A 16203-nucleotide genomic window follows, 5' to 3' on the forward strand; every position below is an offset into this window, starting at 1 on the left:
TGCTCCCAGCCCACAGCTCTCTGGTGCTTAGACTGAGATGGCCACGCAGGTGAGACTGTGTGAGACCTTCCTCCTAACTGTCCTGCACCGTCTGACCATTTAGGGGTGGGGGCCTCTCGGGGTGGGATTTTAAATGAGCGGAGCTCATGTCCAGGGATGTGGGAATCTCGTTGTGACAAAGGACTTGACTCAGGCGCCAGAATGGGATGCTAATGGTGACCCAGCTTTTGTTCTTGGGGAGGACTGGCAAACTGAGGAGGGAGGTAATTAAAACACAACAATCAAACCAACCTTTAAATAGTAACTTTTAAAAATATAAAAACAGCTCATTACAATGACTTTTCATTTTCTTTTTTTTCTTCAAGAATTAACTTTCTTCTACCCTGCCCTCTCTCACGGCTAAAGCCTTCCCAAGAGCTGGGAGATGAACATCTGATACCGAGAGAGAGTCTAGAGGCCCCCGCCCCCGCCTCAGAAAGGTACAGGGCGCCGCTGGCCTGCACACCTCGTCGGGGGGCTGCTCGGCCATGGAGCAAGGTCACTGAAGGACAGGCAGTTCCACCAAAGCCCTCCTTCCTTCTCACCAGACAGAATCACACATTATAAAATAATCCATAAAAATGCGGTATAAAAATTATCTTCCATATGCTACATCCACCGAGAGCCCACCACCAGGACTCACGACAGCCTTTAGCTTTTCTTCAAAGGAAGAAAAAAGACCAAAAGGGGAGAAACAAACAAAAACAACCCTAACGCCTCAGAACATTTTGGTACCAAAACGTGGTACCTGCGGGAGACGATATTCTAGCTGTAACCTCTTTGGGCCCCGAAGAGACTAAAAGAAATCACCAGTGTGACAAGCCCCCTGCCTCCCTCCCCCAGGTGTGGGGGCTTATGATCCTTTCAGACTTGCAACCCTGTAGGTCAATACACTTTCCCCCCATCTAGGGAGAGAGAAAGGGGTCATAGGCAGGAAAGGGGGGAGAAGGCATTTTATAAAAGGATATCACTTCTAATTATTTTTATTCAAATTAAAAAAAAAAAAAAAAGCACCCACATCAGTTGCTATTTTTCTCTGGTAGCTCCCTGAGCTGAGTTGCTATGCTTTCCTCTAACTTTTTTCCTTTTTAGGCTGTGTCTGAAGATTAAGAAGCCGGAGAGGGAGTCCCTTTGAACTTCCGTTTCTCTTTACAGTAGCCAAGTGTGCACCAAAGAGAGAGACTGAGGCCGAGAAGGAGAGAGAATGAGCCTGGGAGAGAGAGACAGAAAGAAGCAAGTGACAGACAGACACCTGAGAAAGAGGGAGACCCAAGAGAGGGCAAGAGGCAGGCAGTGCCCAGGGGGCCTAGAAGAATCTGATGGCCGCTGCTGACATTCCCCCCGGGCTGACACTTGTCTCAAGCACTGTGTGTCTGTGCTGACGATCCTGACACGTGTCAGACAATTCCCGAACCCCTGCGGAGCTGCAGGCATTCCGGGGGTGTCCGGTGGTCAGTCTAGTGACCGGCTGCAGTTCCCGCCCCACCCCAAGTTTTCCTCCCCATTCCACTCCCTCCCCATTTTGCTCCCCTTCCCAGATGGGAACGTCTGTTTAAAAAAAAAAATAGCCACCACCATGAGTGGATTACAAATACAGCAGGCGAAGTACACAGCGAGGGTTTCTGGCGGGAAGGGGCCTCCTCCCCCACTGACCAAGTCCGAGTTAGGAGTCTGTTATTTACATTTTTCACAAATCTTGCGCGCTGCACAATCGGGAGAAAGAGAGCCCTCCTCCCCCTGCACAGAAGTGTGGTCCACTCCAGCGCCCCCGCCCAAGGCAGGGGCAAGGGGAAGAAAGAGATTCGGGAGGGCGCCTGTGGGAGCCGGAGCCACGACCTACAAATCCGTCTCTTCATAGCGTCTGCCAGGACTGTTGAGGAGAAGGAGGAAAGGAAACATCCATCCGAGTCTGTGAGACACATCAGTCCATGCCCAGGAGTCCAGCGCAGGACAGGGCGGCCTGCTCAGCCCGCTGGGGTGCAACCTGGGAAGGCGCGGCTGCCCGTGCCCCCTTCTCCGCCATCCGCCGGGGCCCTGGGCCCGGGTCTCACCGTCAGAGCTGAGTCTGTTTCTCCCAGAGTCTGACAGCCCTGTTAGAGTCCTTGTTTAGTAGATGACCTCATAAACTGTGGCCTTCTTGTCACCAGAGCCTGTTACAATATATTTGTCATCCGCCGAAATGTCACAACTTAAGACAGACGAGGATTCTTTAGACTGGAGAAGGAAGCAAGGAGGAGAAGCAGGAAGTCAGGGTGGGTGATGGGGGAGAAGAGAGACAGGCCTTCATTTTTTCAGCATTTCCAGACTATTTGAGCTAATGATCTCTCCCTCTTTCCAGAGCTTCAGCCCTGAACCCGCCACGAGAGACAAGGCCAGGAGGTTTAAAAACCCAACCTCAGGGACCCCCTTCCACCTGCATTTCCATAAGGAGAGGCTCACTAACAGGGCCCGATGTGAGCTTTAAAATAAGTCATAAAGTTCAAAAGAGAACAATAGAGATGAGCTTCTCTTCCCAGTGTGAAAATAGGAAGTGTTTCTGAGCTGAGAGTTCTGAGCAGGCCAGATGGCCAGCCCGGTGATTTAATAAAAGGATTTGCTCTCCGATCCCTGACGCAGCCAGTGTGACTAGAAACACTCCGAGCGTTTTATGCCTGACGCTGTAGACACGAGCCATTTCTAGCATGAATCTAGGAAAACAGTTTGCTGGCTCTGTATGTGTGTGTGTGAGAAAGAGGGAGTGTGAGTCTAGGAAGGAGTGTGTGTGTGAGAGAACGTGTATGAGGGGTGTATGTGTGTGAAACAGCGTGAAGTGTGTGTGTGTGAGAGGGTGTGTGAGTGTTAAGTGTGTGTGCAGGGGGAAAGAGTGTGTGAAAGAGGGTGTGCGAGTGTAAGAGTGTGGGGCAGTGTGCGTGTGAGTGTGACAGGGTATACTATGGTGTTGGGCCCAGATCTTGAAAAACTGTAAAATGCCTCTTCCTTGGCTCCCGTCTTTCTCCAGGCCCATCTTCTGCTGCCCACCCGTCCCCGCACACTGAATTGTAGCGATGGGGATGCTCACTTATTGAAGAGTTAACACTGCCCTGAAAAAAGACCTGCTTGACCACCCAGACGACCTCCTGTGCGTGCTCAGTGCACAGGCCAGAGCGAAGGGCACGTGCCTCCTGCCCTTTGCTCCTTGAATCTAACAGTAGCTCCCGCTTCATTGCCAACAGCAGCAGAGGGTCCTCCTGACACCCCACGGCCCATCCCTTGGAGAATCTGTCCTCTCCCCAGAGTGCCATCAGGTGGGGCTGGGACGGGGCCAGGCCCTGCTCCTCCTACCTTGCCTCGACTGCGCCAGCACCACCCCCGGCCCTGACTCTGGGTAGAACAAGAGGGGGAGGGGGCTGTGGTGTACCTGGAATATGCTGGCTCCATATGGGGTTCTCCAGGCGTTGAGCAGGTTATCCTTCCCAGTGCTCACAAACCACTTGCCTGCAGGGAAGGGAAAGGAACCCTCAGTGTGTGGCCAGCCGCCCTCCACAGCAAGACTGGCCCCAGCCTGCACCCCGGCAGCTGCCCCGGACGTGACCGGCTGCCATGGAAACGCAGCGTGAGCTCCTAACCAGTGCTTAGCAGGAACATCCTCTTGCAAGAGGCATTTTGCAAGTGAGACACTTAACAGGCACATGGACACCCAGGGAATGGCTTTCTCTGTAATCAAGGGAGTGGGAAAGAAGAGGCTGGGATGAGAAAAGAGGATGGAGAGTTCATTACAATGCTTACATCCCCAAGATTGTTTTTAAAGCCATCAAGGTCAACTGACCATTATAAATTCTACTGCCAGAACGTGGTAGGAGATATTGGAAATAGCCAAGCGCTGAGAACCCGGGCACCCAGCTCAACACAGAGTTTGCAGGACCCTCCCCCTGGGCAGGGATCTGCCGTGGCTCTACATGAGTCAACTCTCTGAGGCTTCCCACAGCCACATAGCAGGTGCTATTTCCTGTATACAGAGAAAATTATATCGAAGTTGAGAGAGGATGAGCTGGGCTCAAGGTGGCTCAGCTGGTCAGTGAAGGGGCAGATACCGGAGCCCGGGGCCACTGGCTGGCAAAGCTGTCCTCTCAGCCCCTGGAGGAGAAGCCTGCGCTGCTGCAGGAGCCATTCCTTTGCCCCAGGCCAGCAAGGACTGGCTTCCGGCCTTGGCGTACTAAGTGCTCAGCACCCTCTATGCATCTAGGGACGAGGGTCGGGGGATGGGAGCCCCAAAGGGTGTGGGGGTCACCGGCCGGGGAGTCAGGGTGCCTGGTTCCCAGCTCACCGCGAGGCTCTGCCCGCTTCTGAATGCCCCGGGCCCTGCTTCTGCACGAGGGCAGGGAGCCGACCCATCCGGCCAGGCTGTGCCCCGCTCCACCCCCCTGACCCCACCCCTCACCGACACTCACCGCAGTAGGCGAACTTGAGGGAGAGCACGCAGCTCTCGTGCAGGTGCAGCTGGTACTTGTCAGGCTTGGTGTGGTGCAGCACCTCCACGTTGCTGCTCTCCATGCCCACGGCCAGCCACTCCCCCGTGGGGCAGTAACCCAGGGAGAAGATCTGTGGGGGGGGGGGGAGGGGGAGAAAGGCATGGTCAGCCTCCACTGCCCGGAGAGCGCGGCGGCCCTCCAGAGGCCTGCTCAGCTTATCGGGGGGCTCAGAGTCCCCGCCATGCCTCCCCATCACCTCCCTATCCTACCCCTACCCTTTGCAAAACAAGGACCCCCTCACCTGGCTTTATAATCCAGGGGAATGGGATGATATTTTTAATCTCCATTTTATTATTTATAGAAAAAAAGGAAGTAAATAATACATGTAACATTAAATATTAAAGTAAGCAATAGAATGATAAAGAATAATAATACGAAAGGATTTCTCTGAGCCAGGTTTTTGGATAAGGCCTTTAGCAGGATCACATCAGGCGTTCACGTAAGACCCACGACGTAGCTACTACTAGTCCCCTTAGAGGAATGAGGACACCGAGGTCAAAGGGCTTCAAAGCAGCAGAGCCAGGAATCCAAGACTCGTCTCCTGTGTTTCATTGCTGCTTCCTCCAGGAAGCCGTCCATGACTGCTCTGGTGGGTGCCACGTCCCTCTGCAACCACCCCCTCGTGAGGGCCCACTGGGGCCTGGGGGGAGCAGGAAGCATGCTGCTCCGGGCGGCACACCTGGGAGGTGAAGTCGTGCTGCTGCAGCTGCCGGCCTTCCCGCAGGTCCCAGGAGCGCACAGTGTTGTCTAGGCCCCCTGTCCACAGCTTGGTGCCGTCGTGGGAGATGTCGATGCAGCTGGCCCCATCCGTGTGGCCCTGGAACTGCCTACGCGGGCCAAGCAGGGAGGAGAGGTGAGCCCCAGGCAAGCCCAGCTCGTGATCACACCAAGCACCTGGTGCCAAGGCAGGCTGAGCGGTCTTTTCCCCCGGGCCCCCTCGTCCACGCTTTCCTGGACAGGCCACAGAACCTCAGGCAGGGCCAAGGTCAGGGCAAACCACGCCAGGCGGGGTGGGCGCCTGCCCGAGAGCGGGCGCAAGCTGGCCGAGCCCCGCGTGGTCCCACTCGCCTCACCTGACCAGGGTCTGGTTGTGCAGGTCCCAGACGGCGATGTTGCCGTCGCTGCAGCAGGAGAAGCAGACCTTGGCGTCCGGGCTGATGGCCAGGGCGTAGCAGGCGGGGGCCGAGGACGTCAGCTCCGCCTTGATGCGGGGCGTGGGCGAGGCCAGGTCCCAGATGGTGAGCGTGCTGGCCTCGCCACCCACGATGAGCGTGCGCCCGTCGGGGAGCAGCTTGCAGGAGCGGATGTAGTTGTCCCTGTTCTGGGGAGGGAAGGGGCGCGTTGGACACGGCCCGCCTCCCCTCCTAAGAGACACGGCGCGCCCTCGCTGGCCCTGCGTGCAGCCTTCCCTCTGAACGCCGCGGCTGATGGGACCTCCCCACCCGTTGTTCACAACCCTCCAGGTGCTCACACATTCCTTCACGAACCCCAGGAAGGATTGTCCCGCTGGATGGCAATGCTGAGGCTCAGGGAGGTCACCCTGCTGGCCAAGCTGCTCAGCCGACCCACGGCTAAGCCAGGCCAGCGCCACGGGGCCCTGGACGCCAGCTGTGGAGAACCCCTGCCCCCCCGCTCCTCACCAAGCAGTCCAGCTGGGAGATGGGGCTCTTGCTGCCGGGCTGGCTGATGTCCCAGATCTTCACGCAGCCCTTGCCACCCGTGTAGACGTGCCGCGTGGGGTTGCTGATGGTCACGGCGCACACCACCTCCCCGTGGCTGAGGGTGTTGATCTGGCGGGCATGCCTCGGGATGCCAGGCCCTGCCAGGGCGTCGTGGGGGAAGGGCACGGGCTGCATCTGCCCATCAGCGCTCACGTGGAAAGAGTATGCTCTGCAAGGGCAAGAACCATCACTTCAGCCACCCCCGCCTCCTCGGTTCCCACAGGTCCCAGTTCAGCCCATACCGCTCCTGAACTGGCCTCCTGCCTCCACGCTTCCATCTCCTCGCGTCTTAGGGAAGCACTGCTCTGAGCAAGTTGTCTCCTACCCTGGGTACCAGAGGCTACTCAGTGTCTACCCACGAATCCCAAGTCCCCTGGCCTGGCTCCCCTAGGTGGGACAGCCTGATTCCTACCTTGACTTTCGTTTCCATTTGGATACCCTTGCTCCAACCCAGTCACCAGCTCACACGTGCCCCTGGAATGCCCTTTCCTGTAATCTACAAATTCCCTACTAGGCTGACTCTGAAAAAGGCCCAGCTTAAATGCCACTTCTTCCTTGAAGTCTTCCCTCCTACCCCAACTCAAAGAATCCTACAGAGGGGTCAGCTCTCAATTCTGCAGGTTTTGCTCTGACTTTATAGCAGAGTGGCAAGGTCAAACTAGGAGCCTGCCAGGTCAAGGAAATGAGTGGGCAGGCCTTGGCTTTTCTTTTGATAGATGAGGGGAAAAAGAAGTGTTAGTGTAAGGAAAACAACACAGCAGGTGCCCGACCCTGGGCCTTAGGGCAAGGCAGGGAATGCTGGGGACCGCCTAAAGTGTCCCATGTCTTAAGTGTTAGCAGTGACTCCACCTGCCGACCAGGCACTGCCATCCTAACTGAGGGTTCTCCTCTCCTACGGCCTCCTATCATAGGCATTTCCCTGTAGGCTCACGGCCTGTCTAGGGTGGGCTCCATGGCCAAGCCACCTCGTCACCCACCCGGGAAGCCCATGATAGGCCCTGGTGAAAGCAGATGAGAAAACCTTCCATTAACATGGTGGTCAGGAAGGCGAGCCACATCGCCTGCCCACCAGCAGCTCTGGAGGCACCTAACGTTGCCACCGACTCGTTGCTGGGGACGCCTCCCTCCAGAACCACCTTCCAGGAGGGCCCAGAGATGCCATCTCACTGACAGCATCGGGAGCCAGCACTAGTAGGGAGGGAAGCCTGCTTGCACCCGCCCCCCTCAAGGAGTCATGGCGCCCATGTCAGAGCCAGGGGTGAGCCGGCTAGTTCAGGCTCCTGTGGGCACCCCCTCAGCTGACGTCAAGAGTCTTACCGAGGACAGTGTATCCCGTGTTAAGTATCAGGCACTGTCCTCAGTAGTGTAGGTGTTCCCATCTTTTAATCTGCACAATAACCCAGGGAGGTGGAGGCAAGGGAGGGAGCACGTTCTCCAGGGAAGGGAGAAGCTAGACACAGTGCCTGAGGGCAGCGGTGGGGGGATTTCCTGCAGGGAGAACCAAAGCCGAAGGGGCAGACGGGGCCCATGGGAGCTTGCTGTGCTTGGGAGTGGGGGGCCTCAACGTCTGAGGTGGTGGCGCTCTCCTGGAGCCCACGTGTGGACGTCACCGTCCGATCCCCGAGGCCCGCTTTGGTCTCCCTTGAGGTGGAGCCCTTGGGCTGTTAGCAGTGTGGCTAGGCAGCTCTTCTGGGGTTGAAGCCAGGCCTCTCCGTGCCTCCAGAGGGCCAAGACCTCTTCCCCAAGGCGACGTCCAGCAGGGCAAACCCGAGGTGGGGGGGGGGGTGCGCAGGGGTCTCTTGCCCTCCCACGAAGCACGCAGTACGTATAGGAGGAGCTTACGGTTTTCCACCAGGAATGGAGGCGAGGCTTGAGGGCAGGCCCGTGGCCCGCATGGGAGGGTGGGGGTCAAAACCAACCTGCAAGTCAAGACAAGGCCAGCCTCACTCGGGTGCTGCCGTCCTCCCCCACCCCTGGCCCGCACCGCCTCGCCTTTTCAGGACCCAGGAGACAGCAGAGCAGGGCTCACTGCTTCAGAGGAAACGGCGGCCCAGGAGGGCCAAGTGCCTTTCCCAGGACAGTGACAGCTCTGGGGTCCCCTCTGAACTGGCACCCTCCACCCCCAGCCCCATGCGTCTCCCTGATGTACCGGCAGAGCTGGCCCTGCCCTGTTTCCTCCCCTCCACAGGGGTCCCAGTGGGACTCTCAGGTGGAGAAGAGGCCTCCCCGGGTAAAGGAGGTAGAGAGAGAAACTGTCTCCCGACAAAAGACCCTTCTCTCTCTGCCTACCCAAATACTAACTGTTCATCAATAATCATAAAAAATAGTTTTCACAACCAGTCCCACTGACCTAACACCTGCTGATGGAGGTCACTTAACTCATCTGGGGATTCCCACCCCCACGACAGCAAGCCTCGGGCCACTGTCCCAGCCAGAAGGGGGAGCTGGGGGTGGACCGGGCTTGTCTGACCCTCAAGTGCCAGTCCTTTCCGCAAGGTCTCCCCCACTCTGGACAAGTGTTTCCTCCACGACGTGGCTGTCTGATCGTGAGACCCCCTTCCATATGGAGGGAGTGCCACCCAACCCCCACCCACTCCCCGCTCGCTTCCCAGCCCCCAGAAAAAGGAGCCAAAAAGTCTACGTACAGCTCCAAAGCTCACCATTGGCGATCGGCCATAGGCGGCGGCGGCGGCAGCGGCAGCGGCGCTCATCTGGGGAGGGATGTTGTGCAGGCCGGCGTAGGCACCAGGGCTGGTGAGCGAGCCGTTCATCTCGTGGTGGCTCATCATGGCAAAGGGCGCCGCGTAGGAGCTGGTGATGGAGATGGGCGTGCGCAGGGCCGAGGCTGTGGGGAGGCGGGTGTCAGCGGGGAGCGGGCCTGGCTGCCTCCCCACCCACAGTGCTCCTCCCTCCTTCCAAAGCTGCCTGCTCCAGGAAGTCCTCTCAGACTGAACCCACCCAACTGGGACCCCCAGCTTCAGAGCCCAAGGAAGTGAGAGCTGGGGGACGTGCCCACCGCTCTTTGCCACAGGCCATGGAAGCCAGGGAAGGGCTCTGCCGGTTCAGAGCCTCCCAGAGCTCGGTGCCCTGACCTGGCCCATGCTCCTTCCATCTGCCCCCCCACCAGTGGTCCCTGGGAGCAGGGCCAAAGTACCATCTCCTCCTCCTGCCTGACCGTGAGCACCCAAGGGAAGGCCCTGGGGGAGCCCCAACTCACACTCCCTAGGGTCCCTGCCCCACAGACCCCCGCCTCCCCCCCAGTCAGCCCTATCATGCCTACCCATTATACCTATCGGGTCCATGCCCTGCGGTTTGCCCGGCATTGACCGGAGCCCTGGGGTGGTACTGGTGCCTGGAGTCGGGGCGTCATTCCTTGGAGTGGGTGTGTTGGACTTGAGCCCAGGGGTGGAGGATTTGTCATTCTGAAAAGGGAAGGTGCAGAGACCAAGGGGCGGTAAAGATTCTTTCCTGCCAAGAGCTGGGCAGCAGAGCCGGCCGATGCCCTGCGCCCATCACCACATGAAGCGCAGCCAGCCCCTGTTAGGAACCTTCTGTCACCAACTACTCCATCACTCCCCGAGATCACTCCCACTTGACTGATGCCATAGCCAAGGCTCTGAAATGTTAATTAACCAGCGCGGGGCCCAGCCAGTGAGAAGGAAAGCCACGATTTCAACCGGGCCAAACCCCAAGTCCGTGTTTTCTCACCCCACCCTTCTGTCCTCCGAGAAGCACCGTGGCCCATCTCTGGCACCTGCACAAAGTTCTCTTCCACCCCACCCCACCCTGCCCATCCTAGTCCCTGCCCCAAGTGCTAACAAGGTCTTGAGGCACTTTTCTGGGAAGGAAAGGAAATTTTGGCTGTTCCACCCTCCCCGGCCTCTGCCGCTCTGGGGGCAGCCCCACATACATGACCAAGGTCTTTGGTCTTGGAGGAAGGCGTGCTGCTGGATGAGGCCACCGAGGCGGGGCTGGTGGGGGCGTCCTTTTTCAGGCCACGGGCCTTGTCCAGCCCATTTTCAGGAGGGGAGTGTGCTGGGCTGACCCGGGGCGTCGCTGGGTCCTGAAAACACAAGTGATGCAGAGACGCGCTGAGAGCACCAACTAGAAGCTTCCCTGCTCTGAGGATGGGAAGAGAGGGTGCAGGGGGTTGAGGGTAGAGGGGTAGGAGAAGGGGCTTGGCTGAAGGACTGGGGACCCCAGTGTGGGGCCAATTGGTTCTAAGAATCTAGTCTGTCCCTTTCACTCTATAGATGGAAAAGCCGGGGCCTGGGGTAGGGCAAGTGTCCTGCCCAAGATCCAACACAAGCTTAGCCCTTGGCCTAGCAGATTCTCTCCAGATCCTCCTTTCCTTCTCAGGCTGATCATCTGGTTAACTCACAGTCCTCACCCCTAGATCCCAGGAGGGAGAGAGAGCAGAACTGACTTGGAGGACCCTGGGAGCAGAGCTGGCCCTACCCTGGGATGCCTGGGATCTCTTTCTAGAGAAGCATCCTAGCAAACCCTCGGTATCCAAGGGTGCCCAGCCCCTGGCAGCAAGGCCCTGCCCTGCTCCTCCTGAAGGCCCCAGACCAGAGGCTGCATCCCCTGGCTCAGGCGGCTGGTAATGCACAGACGCAGCTGAAACACAGCAGCTCCCACCCTGGGAGAAGCTGTCCTAAAGCACCGCAAACCAGGAGCCTCCCTGCTATGCGGTCCTGCCCTTACCTCGTTGGAGACATCCACCACCAGGTCATCACTCTTATCCCCATCACTGTCCTGCAACCAAGAGAGAAGCCAACTGGCCGATGAGGGGCCACACCTTCCCCACCCCACACAGCCCCAGCCATCCCCTCCTCCACCAGCCAGCGAGTGGTAAAGCCTGGCTGTGACTCTGGACCACAGCTAACCCCAAAGGCCATGTTCCTTCTGTGCCACCCTTCTGCCCTCCACTGAGGACCACCCCAGCTCAACGGCAGCCTTCCTCCAGGGGGTGTCCCCTTGCCCCCCTCCCCAGCTCCCACAGCTTCTTGGCAGCCTTGCTGAAACCGGCCTCATTAGATTTCTAAGTGTCCCGCCCCCACTCCCTCCCATCATCTGCCTTTAACTTTCTCTCTGAAGCCAGAAACTTCACTCCAGCTCATTTTACATTTGCCACTGTTTGCGAGTGAGGGTGCTAGTCTCCGCTAGTCCTTTCCACCACTCTGTGAGATGATGACTGGCCTCGTCTCACAGAATGCAGCTAAGGCTTCACGTGGGCAACATGCCCAAAGCCACAGAGCAGCCAAGTAGCCCAACAGGGCCTGGCGCAAGCCCAGAGCCCATGGCCGACTGCTTCCCCCCAGTACCACATGGTCCCTTCCCTCTGTCCCAGCTCTCAGGCTCCACAGCCTGGCACAGAGCAAACACAGGGCTGGCACTGCCACTGGAGCCTCGTGTACCAGGGAGCGTCACTACATATGTGACAAGGCAATGGCAAGCTGTGGCTGTGGGGCCTAAGTGGCTGAGGAGGTGCATGCAGGGGGCAGACTGTCAGGGCCACAGAGGTAATGCATGGGGTACCAGAGATGCCCCGAGCAGATGGGATTCAGGGAGGGTCCCCGTGGAAGTGCGGACAACCTTCCTGCCCATGCCTCCCCTGCCCGTACTCACAGGGGTGTGCGGCCTCCCCCAGGACCCTGCCCAGCCCTCCTCGGTGGGGCTGCTGCTCTTCCTTCCACCATGTCTGACTCACCGCCCAACCCCAAGAGTGTTCAGGCCTGGCTGGGCCCCGCGGACCCCCTGCCTGCCCCAACGTGCCCTGCCACGTACGTATCGGCTCAAGCTGTCCTTCTCCTCCGCTTTCCGCTTTTTGGCTTCCATGCTGTAGTCTGCGGAGCCCCGGTGCTTCTCGCTGGCCCGGAGACTTTCTGAGGGTGACACCGAGTTATTCTGGAAGCAAGAAGGGGACTCAGGGTCAACACCTTTGGCTGAGTGTAACAATTCAGAGAGACACAGCTAAGTAAGTGTGGAGGACAAAGAGGGTCACACACGTCCTGCAGATCTCGGCTCAGAGGGAGCCTCTCCAGGGAAGCCTTCCCTGGCTCCCGGAGATGCCCTCGGAGTATGCCCAATTCTCTTCTGCAGCAATGCCACCCTTTAATAAAGAATCTTGCCACGTCAGCGACTGTGGGCTCACAACGGCAGGGTCACACCTGTTGCGTTGACCATTGGCGGTGCCCGCCACATATATCTGCTCAAAGAAGGGTTAAGTGGAATTTGCACTGTGTCTCACAAGATGGATCTGAGTTGACAAACTGGGGCCATGAGCACTACTTCATCTGCTGCACCCAGGAGGACCTAGGAGACTGGTGAGGCAGGAGCACCAGGCTGCCAGCAGGCCTTCCTGAGTGTGGGTCAGCATTCTGCCCCCTCACCCTCTTCTTGTGTGGCCTCCAACTTCAGAGAAACACCAAGGTTATAAAGAAACAGAATGTGACCGCAAAGCCTCTCTCTCTGCAAGTTGGGGAAAGGCATAAAGGCAGGTGGAACTAGCCCCTTGGTAGGTGCCCCGAGAGGCTGGAAAGTAGAACCTAGGTCCTCCAGCAGAGAAACCCAAGCTTTTCAGGCCTGGAAGAGCCTAATGAGTTTTCCCTTCAACTATAAAGCAAATTTGGATGAAAATGGTTTGGATCTAGAGGCCTGGGAAGATGAGCAAATGGCCCAGGCAAGAGCACTTGCAGGCAGGCCGGGGAACAGAGCTGTCCGAGAAGGGCCTGCAAGAGGAAGAACTCACTCGTGGAGGCCCTGGTGGCCCCAGGACAGAGCACATCATGTGGACTGGGGAGCAGGGAGCGGGGAACTGCAGGCGACCAGATAACATCAGAAACAGTGGCCCTCGGGAGGCTGCTGAAACCTGCTCTTTGTGGAAGCCCAAACTAGACCTTTGCACACCCACTCACCCGCCTGCCCCCAGCCAGGCCTGGCGCTGGAAGCCAGGGTGAGGAAGAGGCAAGACACAGGCCCTGCCCTCCGGGAGCTTTCAGTCTAGCTTTAGGGAAGGAGAAGGCAGTGCATCAACCATGCCCACGCGGCATGGGCAGCATGACGAGGGCAAGCGGAGGCTCAGAGGAGAAGGGCGTCAAAGGCAAGTGGGATGAAACTTCTCAGCTCCCCGTTTTCCCGGGGGGCCAATGCTGGCTCAGAGGCAAGGGTCACCGGGAAGGGAGGGGGCTGGACTGCGGGTGGGCGGGGCGCTCAGGGAATGGTGCAAGAACCAGCCCCAGAACTTAATTTCCTTTCCTAAGCTGGTTTCTGAGCTGCCCTTCCCTGCCAAGTTTCTGCCTGGAGCAAATTAAAATGGCAGAGTTATCAGCCTTGAAGGAAAAAACGGAGGTTATAATGGAACTGCAGCTCACCCTTCCCCACAGCCGGCGGAGCGGGGGCGATGCGCCCAGCCGCAATTCAATTAGCCGCTGCGAGCGCCGCAGAAAAATCACCGTCCTGTCCTTTCATTACCTCCGACGGTGGCGGCCACCCCGCGCTAAGCATCACACGCCCAGCCCCTCGTGCTGCCCCTCTCGGGAGCGGAGGGGAGGGGGCGTGCCGCTGCTCGGGGCTCCCCTGGCGGCCCAGGGCGCTGCTCCGGAGAACAGCGAGCTCTTTCTTCGCAGGCAGTCAGGCTGAAAACCCCCACCGCTACCGAGAGTCATGTCAGGCATTTAGCGGCATCGATCCAGCCCGCCTCTGGCTGGCAGGCGGCCAAAAAACTAAGTATTTTTTATTGCTTTGGCTAGGCAAGGAAATATGAATGAAGCTACCTCTAATTGGACTCCGGGCTAACCCCTCTGGGACAGCTTCCAGCCCCTCCACCCGTCCCTCTCCCACTCTGACACAGCCCCGTCCTTCCTGCCATAGGCCTCATCTGTCAACAACCCAGTTTCCAAAGGGCTGATTACTTCCGTCTACACCCGCCTGGAAATCACCACACACACACACACACACAATCCCGGAGCCTGGCCTCTAAGCACCCAGCCCACCCCCCCCCACCTCAGGATGGACTCTTGATTCATTCCCATGTGGTCCCCCAGTGGCCTGCGGGTGCCCCCTCTGCTCCGACGTGCGTGGGGACAGGGACCACTGCAGAATGGAGATCTCGGCTCCTGGGGCTTGCTGTGGGTTTCTTTGAGCAGGTAGCTTTCATAGATTGGGGCACAAAGCCAAAAGCCCATAGGAATGATGATAAGGATGGTGCCAGGGCTCAAACACTCCTTTCACTTTGCAGCAGGTCACAAACCCTTGTGTTCCAAGTTGTCTTCCTAATGAAGCGGAGAGGTTGGCTGGGCTAGGAATTATTCCTGGATTAAAGGAACTGAGGCGCAGAGAGGCCAAGCAAACGACCAATGGCCCACCAAAGCTGGGGCAAAAGCCTGAGGGTCCGATCCAGCTCTTCTACAAACCAAAACGCCACCACTTGAGGTTTAAACCTAAAGCATTCAAACTGGATTTTCAGCTCCAATTATTCCTTTCTTATGTATACGGATGTTCCTGGGCCCAAATGTGAACCTGGATTTCTGAGCACATAGGCAAGTCGAGGGGAGGCGTGAGAATAGCTTAAGGGGGGACTTAAAACCAAGTGTGGGCAGAAGGCTGAGAAGGGGAGGCAGGTCGGGGTGGAGCGGGGCTACCTCAGGAAGCGGTCTCGATGGTTAGTTAACTGCCTGACCTTCCGAGTCCTACTTAACACAAGGTAATAACCAAAGCCATTCTAACAGATTAGATGGCCCAAGATACAAGGATGGCCATGAGGAATAAAATAGCTTTGCTAATCGCCGGAGGATTTTTTTTTATCCAGACTCCACTGTGCTTATTCAGAAGGCTTATTCATTTGAAACAGAACCTCTGAGCCTCAGTGTGATCCAGAAAGATTTACAACAAATCTCAGAGCTGGCAGCCACGCAGGCGGCCTGGCCTTAATGCTTGCTTGCTAGCACTTTTGTAAGCTGAGTTAAAGCCCAAAGCAGGAGGAGGGACCTCAGGTGTTCAGAGGAATTGAAGAGGATAGCTGGGGGGTGTGGTACAGCCCCAGCCCAAGACACCTTCACAAACTGCCTGGGAGGACCCAGGGCTGGCCCGGTGGTCTCTCTGGTTAACCACCCATCAGATAAAAGGGAGTTAGTGCTCACTGAGCCCAAGCTCTTTGTTGAAAACTGACAGTCCTAATGCCTGGAGGGAGACCCAAGTTCACTCTCACTATGTGTCAGCCACCCTTATTTCAAGATGATATACCCCCTCCCCTGGTTGGGATAAAAACATCATCAGCACTGAAGCCAGGTCTCCTAGGTCAGGGCACAAGTTAAACATAACAAAACCTCCCGGGCTTCAACCCACAGAGTAGAACATAGAACCCAGAAGGCAGGTTTGCAGTTCTGGGAGCCGGCCCACCGCAGGGCCACGAGCCCACAAGGCCCCCCCTCCCAGCACCCATACCCATCACAGGGGGGCCCAGAGCTCCAGCACTTACCGCGCTTGATTCTCTCTCTTTGGGGAAGGCAGGCCAGGTCAGGAGGAGGGTCAGGGTCCCCAAGACAAAAAGACAAAAAAAAAAAAAAAAAAAGAAAGGAAAAAGGTCAGTCTCAGTCCCTTGTGGTTTGCCAGTTCACAGGTTTTAAAACGGGCAGTGGGCCTTGCTCTCCAAGCCGCTGTGGGTCAGCCCAGGCAGGGAAGTCAAATCTAGTTTCAATTTGGAAATTAACTTCCAAGTGCTTCCCCGCCCTGCTAGGCCTGGCGGAGTTGGGGAGGCCTTTGCCCTAGCTCTCCCTGCCATGCCAACCAAGAAGCGCACCAAAATTCCTGCTTAGCAGACTCAGGATTCTAAGGCCCCACGCTTGGAAGGGATCATGCTATAGGCAGAGAACCTGCAGGATCTGGGAAAGCTAAGAAAATCATGGCTTAGGGGAAAAAAAAAGGAATTTGGG

The 16203-nt window shown here is 57.4% G+C and overlaps 1 protein-coding gene across 17 annotated transcripts in view; it reads right to left on the reverse strand.

Moving 5' to 3' along the window:
• Positions 1-288: 288 nt before the first annotated feature.
• TLE3 (TLE family member 3, transcriptional corepressor) overlaps positions 289-16203 on the reverse strand; it is a 52358-nt gene continuing 36443 nt past the window's right edge. For 3 of the 17 annotated variants that reach the window (XM_058294422.2, XM_058294417.2, XM_058294416.2), the window contains exons 8-20: positions 15750-15766; positions 12059-12178; positions 10976-11026; positions 10179-10331; positions 9549-9690; positions 8914-9113; positions 8111-8187; positions 6188-6437; positions 5621-5868; positions 5227-5374; positions 4467-4617; positions 3437-3513; positions 289-2253 (exon numbers count right to left, since the gene is read on the reverse strand). In XM_058294422.2, coding sequence (XP_058150405.1) covers positions 2146-2253; positions 3437-3513; positions 4467-4617; positions 5227-5374; positions 5621-5868; positions 6188-6437; positions 8111-8187; positions 8914-9113; positions 9549-9690; positions 10179-10331; positions 10976-11026; positions 12059-12178; positions 15750-15766 — 1742 coding nt within the window. In that variant the 3' untranslated portion in view covers positions 289-2145. The remainder of the gene's footprint in view (positions 2254-3436; positions 3514-4466; positions 4618-5226; positions 5375-5620; positions 5869-6187; positions 6438-8110; positions 8188-8913; positions 9114-9548; positions 9691-10178; positions 10332-10975; positions 11027-12058; positions 12179-15749; positions 15767-16203) is intronic. The other 14 variants (XM_058294425.2, XM_058294421.2, XM_058294423.2 and 11 more) reach the window with 7 other exon arrangements.

This window comes from Dasypus novemcinctus, chromosome 3 (genome assembly GCF_030445035.2).
Source record: "Dasypus novemcinctus isolate mDasNov1 chromosome 3, mDasNov1.1.hap2, whole genome shotgun sequence".
In the NCBI taxonomy this organism is placed as follows: domain Eukaryota; kingdom Metazoa; phylum Chordata; class Mammalia; order Cingulata; family Dasypodidae; genus Dasypus; species Dasypus novemcinctus.